This window comes from Myotis davidii, unplaced genomic scaffold, assembly GCF_000327345.1.
Source record: "Myotis davidii unplaced genomic scaffold, ASM32734v1 scaffold3578, whole genome shotgun sequence".
NCBI lineage: Eukaryota > Metazoa > Chordata > Mammalia > Chiroptera > Vespertilionidae > Myotis > Myotis davidii.
This window is the reverse complement of record NW_006289094.1, coordinates 390,805-400,151: the sequence shown is the minus strand read 5'-3', so window position 1 is coordinate 400,151 and position 9,347 is coordinate 390,805. Positions and strand designations below refer to the sequence as shown.

The window sequence follows — 9,347 nt, the reverse complement described above, 5'->3', positions numbered from 1 at the left end:
CCCCGCCCCGGCGCCCGAGGGGCTGGCCAGCTCTCGGGGTCACTCCTGGTGCCTTAGCCATAACTGAAGGGAAATGCTCACACCAGCTTCTGTAAACACTCTGGACACTTTATAATTATTAAAATGTTTTGGGTAGAAGGTCCTGAAGGTTCTTTGTCCTTCCTTGTGGGTCCCTGAGGTTCTGCATTGCAGGTGAGACCACCCCAGATTTGGCAGCTAAAACACATGTCTTACAGGCCCTGGCAGCCACCCCACAGCTCCTGCCTCAGGGCCTGAGCAGACAGCAGGTCTGCCCCGGGAGCCACGTCCTCCCACACTGCGGGCCCCAGAACGTGCTCTCTGCCTCAGAGGCCTGGCTCACCTGTAGCCGTGGGCCTGCACATTGCTGGAACCAGCGCGCTCTCCCGACAGCTCTCAGCCCCCTGGATGGAGGGCAGGGCACACCCTCGCGCCTGGCAGGCCTCACCTGCCAGCACAGGATGACCTGCTCTGACTGGCACGGTCGGGAGGCATTCTGGCCGCAGCAGCTGAGTCAGTACCCGCACTTGGGACAGGAGAGCCTAGGGCTGCCCAGAGGACCAGCCAGGACAAGGGGAGCTCGGCCACCACCCACGGGGACAGCAGAGCGAGGAGGGAGGCTGGGACTTAGAGGAGTGACCATGGACACAGCACCATCGCATCTGCTGTGACACGGCTCAGCCTCAGGGACACACATGGGGGTGGAGCTGGGGACATCCAAGTGCAGAGCCAGCCCGGGGGCTGGGGGCGGGCACTCCACAGCAGACAGCCAATCCTGGACACTTCTGAAATGCGGGCAGCCTGTGGCCGCAGGGGCTCCACTAGCAAGAGGGCGCTCGCAGGGACAAGGTTCAGGGGAGGGGCAGCTGGGGGCGCACGGTGCTCACAGCCCTTTCTCAGCCTCTCGGCCACACCCCCCAAAGGAGCTGACAATAAAGCAACTGAGCAACCTCCCTTCTCAGCAGGTGCACTCAGCCCCCCTCCAGGGTCCAGCGTCCCCCCCGCCCCCAACAAGCACACTGTCCCCCGTGCAGGCACCGCCAGGGGCACAAACACGGCAGAGCGGGTGACCCCTGTGCCCAGGCCGGCAGCCCTGCCACTGGACTCTGCCCCTCTGGGCGATGACCCCAGGGAGGGGGCGTGGGGTCAGTGAGGACACGAGCTCAGTCCATCGCCATTTATTTGTTCTGTCTGCTCGTGGAGATGACCAACTTGGGGCCAGAGACCCAGGACCCCTCCTTCCAACCTTGGGCACAGGGCTGAGGGGCTGGCCCCGCCCCCCATGCCCTCTGCGTCAGCTGGGCTGGCGGAAGGCTCCGAGGAAACGGCTCAGGGCTGCAGCTCGGATCTGCCCGTCTCGGCCATCTCAGGAGCTGGTGGACCACCCTCAGGAACACGTGGGCGCGGGGCGGAGGGGCTTTTGGGGATCAGGGCCTGGCCCTCTAGGCGCCAGGGCTCGGTGTGGCCAGAGGCCTGTGGGCAGACCAACAGAAAGGGGACCGCTGCCCAGGGCACCCCCAGCCACACCGCCGCTGAGAAGCCCGGAGCGCGGAGCCCACAAGGTGCACACAGGCCACCGCACACCAGCCTGTGGGGCAGGCCTCCTCCAGGCCCCGAGCCTCTCTGTTGCTGGGGGAGGGGGAGGCCTGGCGGAGGCTCCTGACAGGCATCGGAGGAGGGGACACAGCCTGTGTCCTGGCGGGGGTGGGGAGCAGGTCAGTTCAGAGCCGGTGCCCCCTCCCTCTCAGCCTCCAGGGGCCCTGAGGGGCTGTCCGGCCCAGATGGGTGCCTGTCCCCGTGGCCAACAGTGTTGCCCTGGTCACTGCTGCTCTGCTGCTTCTGCCGCCGGGTCTCCTTGTACCGCAGGGTGATGTCCCTGGGGGCAGTAGGGCGGGTCATCGGCCTGCGGAGGCCCCAGGGCCTGCCCTGCACGGCTGGGCGGGTGGACAGAGCCACACAGGACCAACCGTGGCACCCGCCTGGGACGGGCCTCACCGCAGAAAGAAGCGCCAGACGGTCCAGGTGAGCACCAGCACGGAGCCGAGCGTCCAGCACTGGGCGATGTAGAAAGGCAGGGACAGCGTCAGCGTCTGCGGGTCGTACTTGACCACTTTGTATTGCTTTTTTTTCCAGCCAGGCCTGCTGGCCCAGCTTCTTGTGTGGCTTCCTGCAGGGGGAGGCACGCGTTGGAGGGCGCCCTGCGTGGGCACAGGCCCGCTCACCCCGTCCTCCGCGGCTCACGGGTCTGCAGCAGGACCAGCGAGTGCTCCGGGGGCAGCCACAGCACGAACTTCAGGTAGAAGGTGTTCAGCTCTGCCAACAGAAACTGGGGGACAGGGCGTGTGGGCGGCGAGCCCCGCCCAGAGGACCGTGCGCGGGAGGCGGCGGAAGGCTGATGAGTCAAAGGTTGAGGTGATAATGGACTGGACGTCTCTTGAATTATTAGGATTTCAGTCTGTATGATTTAGTGAAAGATATACTTAAGGCCATTATGGATAGAGTACTCAAAGGTGTCATTATCTCAATCCTTTAAACTCTGCTATTTCAATATCCTCTTCATCTTGCCCCTGGAGCCGGGGGGGAGCGGGGGGGGGGACCTCAGCAGGTTCCTAGTCCCGTGCCCGCCACCCCAAGACACCCATGATGGACAGGAGAGGAGACCCCACTCCCCAGCCCTAGCCTCTTTCTTTTAAATTCAAAATACAAATGGCAGAGCCTGCGGCCACGCCATGAGGGCAACCCTGAGCAGGCTGCGGGGCCGCGGCCACTGGCCAGACAGCACGACTGACTGACGTCCCAGCCACTGGGAGGGCCTTCGAGGTTCCCGCGGGCAGCCCAGGGTCAAACCCCAGGTGGGGAGTACAGGAGGCAAAACCCTCCTCCGCCCCCCCAGACACGTCGGAGGGCACAGGGCCGACCCTCAGGGCCCCTCCAGGCCCCACCCCGATGCCCAGGCCCTGCAGCACCACACTCGGCAGACGTACTTGTAGGTCGGAATGTTCCAGAGGCCCTGCCACTTGTACGTCTTCAGGGACAGCCACTTGAGGGTCTTCATGCCGCAGTAGATGCCCAGCCCATTGCAGATCAGCACATCCATGATCCACTGGAGGTGGGAGGCAGCCGCGTGGACCCTGCAGCTCCGTCCGGCCTCCCCTGAGCCCCCCGCCTCCCCCGCAGGGTGGGCGGGCCCGGATGCGGGACACAGGCCTCAGGCCAGGCCAGGGCGGACGCCCTCCCATCACCGGCACCTACGTGGTCCCACCAGCACTCGCTGAAGTTGGGCAGCTGGTGCTCCAGGCTGTACTCCAGGAACTCGAACATCACGCTCACGATGGTGCACGTCCACCAGTCGCGGATCATCAGGGTCTGCGGGCGGGGCAAGGGCACACCCCTGCGTCAGGCCTCCCGAAGCCGCCCTCACTGGGAGCAGGGCAGGCACAGGGCGGGGGGTGGGGGGGGTCTCCTCCATTGTTCTCACGGCCACTGCCCCACATGCCATGGACGGCGCCGGGAGTCTTGCGCTGTGGCCCCCAGCACTGCTCATCAGTCAGACCACTCAACGTCCACCCAGGACCAGCAGAGGCCCAGGACACAGGGCGGGTGGCAAAGAGGACATGCCAGCCGCCCATGAGCTCCTTTACCTTCAGGTACCAGCCAATAAAGTGCGCGGGCACGAAGCCATCCAGCTTGTCCTGTGGATGAGACGCAGGCCTCACACACCCCCCCTCCCTGTCAGCCTCCACAGCCCTGCCTGGGTCCTGTGATGTCCTCACAGCCCGAGGCCTCCCTCCCCTGTGCACACCCAGGGCCCCTTGCACAGCGCCTGCCAGGGGACGATCTGGGGTCTCACACACACGTGTTGAGATGTGTGTGGACACACCCGAACCCGAGGACACAGGGTGCCCCTCCAATGGGGACCACCCCCCACTGCATCCTGGCCCTGCCCCCTGGGCGTCCTTACCCAGACGTTGTGGAAGGGGTCTGTCTCGTTGTCTGCGTCGTAGATGAGGCAGTTCCCCCCATAGTCCCTCTCCGGCAGCGGAACCCCCAGCCTGGGGTCAACGTACTTCAGAAACTGGCGGCCATCCTGCACGGTCTGCAAGGCCAGCGTCCGCGTGAGTGGCCCCGCCCCCGCCCAGCACTGACACCTCCAGCCGCCCAGGGGGACGGGATTTGTGGTGCGCAGACGACACTTCCGTCGACCACACACCGTCCCCCTACTCGGGTCTGAGCGGACGGGGGAGTCCCGAGCTCCAGGTGACGCTCGCACCCCCACAGGACCAGGCCGTGTGGGGTCCCAGGTGCGCCTCCCGTGGGAGCACTGGGGTCTCCGATCGCTGGTCTCGCTGCCCCTCCCCACGACACACAGCGTCAGGAAGCCCCTCCCTCTCGCAGACACCAACATAAGCACACACTCTGGACCACGGTGACGGAGGAGGCGTCCCCCACATGCTCATCACCAAGACCCTGGCCCCCCACCCGCCCCAGGGAGCAGCCCAGCGAGGCTGCGTGACAGGCGGCACTCAGACCTGCGTCTGTCCCACGGCCGAGGCCCTCCTGTCCCACGGCCGAGGCCCTCCTCTGTCACCAGCTGAGCCCGGATCTCTGGGAGCGTCCCTCAGACAGGGATGTGCTGCAGAGATGAGGTCCCCGTGGGCTCTGTGACCTCGGGTCTGAGGGTGAGCAGGGCCGAGTCCTGAGCCAGTGGCCAGCCAGCAGGGGCAGAGTCTTGAACACGCACGGATGTAAGAAGTAAGAAGTCACGGAGGACGGGCCACCGTGGCAGACAGACCTGACCCCACTCCGCAAAGCCAGTGAGGCCCTGGCCCTGGGCCCTCCCTGTGACCGGGCTCCCGTGACGGGACGCAGCCTGGAGGGGGGGGCAGACGCAGGGAAGGAGGGTGCGAGTGACAGCGGTGTTTATTTACAGACACGAGCGAGCGTGGCTGGGGAGCGTGGCCGTGTGCCTGCGGGGCCTCGGCCCTCAGACCTTCCTCCAGGAAGGACAGGGCTCCTGCGAGGGGCTGGGCCTGGCCGGGCAGGCAATGCCAGGATGGGCCTGCACTGTCTTCTGGTGCAGAAGGAAGGGAAGTGCTCAAAAACACAAGACGAACCCAAGTAGGACGCCCAGAACCCACGACGGGGCGAGGCGCGCAGGAGCCGAGCGAGTGAGCTCCCGACGGCCCAGCCATCTGGGCCATGAAATCAACTACAACCCAAGCACCGCAGCCCCGAGAGCAACAACTGGGACCCTGACAGCCCGGGCAGAGACAAGCCCCCATCCCCGGCCAGGGGGCTCCAGGCCAGGAGGCGGCTGTGTCGCGGGGGTCGAGGTGGCGTCGACAGCGACAAGTGATGTTGGTGTTGGCACCTTTATCTGTCAGATCACGAGAAAAACACCAGGTAAATCCCAGTGGCCCTGACACCCACACCAGGAAAGTCCCGACAGGAAACGGGGTGCCATCCCGTGAGTGTAGGCGCAGGACCCTCAGCACAGCGGACGGAGCACAGCGTGCCCCGGGCTGCTCACCGCGCCCAGGGTGGGTCCCCGAAACGCTGCTTGGCTCCAAACAAGAAAGCACGTCGACGTAGCACACACATCACGCACAGGCACAGAGGGCGCACCCACATGCTCACCTCATTTGACGACACCCAACACGTGTTCATGATAAAGACAACGACGTAGGAGCAGAGGGGCTGCCTCCACCTGCAAGGGCCCCCAGGGAACCCCCAGCGACGGCATTCTGAGGGGACGGACAGGAGGCTCTTCCCTGAAAGCAGGGCCGCCGCTGCCCACCTCCCAGTCTGGCTGCCGGCGGGGCCTGGCTGGGCAGTGTGACCGCGAGAGGGGGGGCGGCACCAGGTCGGAGAGGAGGGCACAGAACCGTCTCTGTGCAGACGGCATCGCCTGTGCAGAGGATGCCCAGAAACCCAACAGCAGCAGCAAAGAGAACTGTCAGCACGAACCAGCTCAGCAAGGGCGCCAGACGCAAGCTCCATGCACCGACACGAGCTGTTTCTGGAGAATGCGAACGAGCGAGCCGAGCGTGGAGCGGAGAGTCCTCCCTCCCGGCCACCCCGGGGCCTGCACTGCGGGGTCCTCCCCTCCCGGCCACCCCAGGGCCTGCACTGGGAGGAGGAGCCAGCACGTTCCCCGACCTTCACGATGGGAGGCCCTGTGCTCGCGATGGAAGGCGACCCTGCCCGGCCCACCCCAGGGGCCGTCAGCACCCCACCTGCCGCACAGAAACGGACACGGGACCCTGAAAGGCACCTGAAGCTGCAGGAGACCTCGTGGGTCAGACCACCCGCAAGAGACAGGACCCATCACTTCCCAACTCACTTCCCTCTACAGGGGCGTGGCTCCCAGCCCAGAGGGGCCTGAGGAGGTGGGACCGCTCAGTGCTCTGGGGGGTCCTGGGGCAGAAACAGGCTTAGGGGCGGGAGCCCGAAGGAAGAAGCAGCTACTGAGAGGGGCTTCTGGTGGCAAACGAGGCTGAAGTTACACAAAGAGCCCCCCCTTCTGGCCGCCTGGGGGGGCTGTTCTGTTCTCGCTGTGGGCGCAAACACGAACGGCATTAACATTCACAGAGCTGCCCGCTGCCCGTAAGGAGACTGCCAGGTGAGCACGAGCGCCCAGCGCCCTGAGGCTTCCGAGGCCGCGAGCAGGGAGCCACTTGGAAGTGGAAGATTCCATGAGAGGCGCGTTCACGAGCCAAGCAGGAGGAAGAGTAACAGCACAGACGCGAGAGGCAGCAGATCCTGACCTGACACCCACATCCTCCGACCGTCCACAGGACACGCACCCGCAGGACACGCACCCACAGGACGTGCACGGAGGGAGATGCGCACGGAGCCACAGCCGTCAGCCAGCACACAGAGCCCCAGTGAGGCCGCCGGGGCCACCGAGAGCGCCATGTCGGGACAGGTGTGCTGTCCCAGCGCTGGTCCTGCCCAGCTCTGCCTTCCTGCCACTCAGAGCCAAGGCGGCCCACCAGGTGCCCGAATGGGAGCCAGTCCATACGCTTGGCCCTGCCCCAGCTCGACTGACCCGAGGCCGCCAGGGCAGAGCCCACGCAGCACAACCCGCACCAGAGGCCCGGGCGCGAGCTCCACGCCCAGAATATAGGTTCTGCTGAAAGGGGACATTGCAAGGTCCCCTCACAGCTTCCACTCACTTTGTAAAAAAATGTTTTTATTGATTTTTAGAGAGAAAGGGAGGGAGAAGGAGAGAGAGAAATATCAATGATGAGAGAGAATTGTCAATCGGCTGCCTCCTGCACGCCCCCTCCCTCGGTTCCTGGGGAACCGAGCCCATGACTGGGGCATGTGCCCTGACTGGGAATGGAACCGTGACCTCCTGGCTCACAGATCGACACCCAACACTGAGCCACACTGGCCGGGCCTGTGCTCACTTTTTGGGGGTTCAGCCTTGCTGCTGTGGACCTGGAGGACTCCCTGTGCTTAACCAGGCACATTTCATGACCAGAATCCGGCAGCCATAAGGGACAGAGGCCTGCCAGGCAGACTGCACTTCAGGGAGAAGCCTCTGCCTGAGCCCTCGGCCTCCTGGACTGCAGTGTTCCTGCAGCTGAGCAGACCTTGCAGAGCAGCTCCTGGTATCCTTTCCACCAATCGGCTGCACAGCTATACCTCATCTGCATATGCTGACCAATCAGAGCAGCTCCGTTACAACCAATCAGAATGTCTGAAGCTGCCCAATCAGACGGTGTAAACCTGGATTCCTTATTTGCATGGAAATGGGCCAATGGGGAACCAGGGCAGGAAGGCACCTGCTCTAGAAGAGACAGCCTCTCCTTTGCCTGCAGGAGGCGCCTGCCCTTCGGGCTCCCAGTGGGCGAGCCGTTAACGTGCGTCAGGTGTCCCCCTTTCTACACCGCAGCTGGCCTTTTGCTGACGGCCCCAGACAGGCTGACGTGCAGACCTGTCACGCTCTCTCTCCACGCCATCACCTAACCCTGTGCGCCCAGCCCGGAGGAGCGGCTTGCTTACCTGGAAGAGGATGAAGATGAGGAACAGCTCGTAGACCACGCTGACACACAGCCAGAACCTCCAGTACGCTGCGAAGACAGAGACAGCGTCAGGGAGCCCGGCCCGCGGTCTGGACACACCATCTGCTCTGGCCCCGCTCAGTCTAGCAGGTTCCTCAAAGCACGACCTGGCTCAGATGCGAGCACGTTTCTCCCTAAAGCGTTTCCTTCCCTTCTTCCATTCCGGTCTCGAACCTTTCTCTCTCTCTCTGGCCTCATTGCAGCACAGAGGGCCAGAGCAGACGGACACGCTGTCCTCTGCTCACTAGCCGTGCTTCTGGCTCAACACCACACGGGCCGCAGGCAGGTTCTGGTGGACTCCTTTGATCAGGTCCAGAAAAATCTCTTTTTTCTTCCTGTTTTTATTGATTTCAGAGCGGAAGGGAGAGGGATAGAAGGATAGAAACATCAGTGATGAGAGAGAATCATTGATTGGCCGCCTCCTGCACGCCCCTCACCAGGTATTGAGCCCAAAACTTGGGCATGTGCCCTGACCAGGAATCAAACTGTGACCTCCTGGTTCACGGGTCAATGCTCAACCACTGAGCCACACCGGCAGGGCTATCGAGAAACTTTTAGCCCCGGCCGGTGTGGCTCAGTGGACAGAGTGTTGGCCTGCGGACGGAAGGGTCCCAGGTTTGCTTCCGATCAAGGACACATGCACGGGTTGTGGGCTCGATCCCGTGTGGGGCCTGCAGGAGGCAGCTGATCAGTGATTCTCTCTCATCGTTGATGTTTCTCTCTCTCCCTCTCCCTTCCTCTCTGAAATCAATGAAAGTATTTTTAAAAACCTTTTAATTCCAGTATGCTAAGTTACCATGAATGACATAACACTTTATTTTGCTGCATTTGCGAGGACCAGCTGTCCTCTGTAGTGTTGTGGCGAACACAGGAATGCGAGTCCCTGGGGTGGACCTCATGTGGTCACCATGACACCTGCCGTCGGGGCCTGGCTTCTGTTTCCATCCGGCATCTGGGAGCTGGTCCCTGTGGTGCCGGCTGTGCTTGGAGTTAAGAGAGCAGATCCTACATGTTCTCGTCACCAAAACACGGCCATCACAGGCGGAGACAGAGGCGGTGCCGGTTCAGTGTGTGTGTGTGTGGTGTGTGTGTGTGGGTGGTGTGTGGGGGGGTGTGGGTGTGGGTGTGTGTGTGTCCCCCGCATGAGCTATACCAGAACACAGCAGGCAGTGCCTCAGCCAGGCCCCCGCCCCCCCACACCTGTCACAGCCCCAGCGGGAAGCTGAGCTTTTCACGGGAGGAGGTCGCGGGAGGGGC

General features: G+C 63.4%; 1 protein-coding gene across 1 annotated transcript in view; it reads right to left on the bottom strand.

Moving 5' to 3' along the window:
- Window positions 1-1,181: 1,181 nt before the first annotated feature.
- The window catches only part of PTDSS2 (phosphatidylserine synthase 2), a 20,152-nt gene continuing 11,986 nt past the window's right edge, over window positions 1,182-9,347 (bottom strand). Inside the window, 10 exon segments of the mRNA XM_015562393.1 lie at window positions 1,182-1,894; window positions 2,014-2,148; window positions 2,150-2,261; window positions 2,263-2,441; window positions 2,559-2,585; window positions 3,003-3,121; window positions 3,271-3,384; window positions 3,660-3,710; window positions 3,980-4,114; window positions 8,032-8,099. Of these exon segments, the coding sequence (XP_015417879.1) occupies window positions 1,735-1,894; window positions 2,014-2,148; window positions 2,150-2,261; window positions 2,263-2,441; window positions 2,559-2,585; window positions 3,003-3,121; window positions 3,271-3,384; window positions 3,660-3,710; window positions 3,980-4,114; window positions 8,032-8,099 (1,100 nt within the window). The 3' untranslated portion in view covers window positions 1,182-1,734.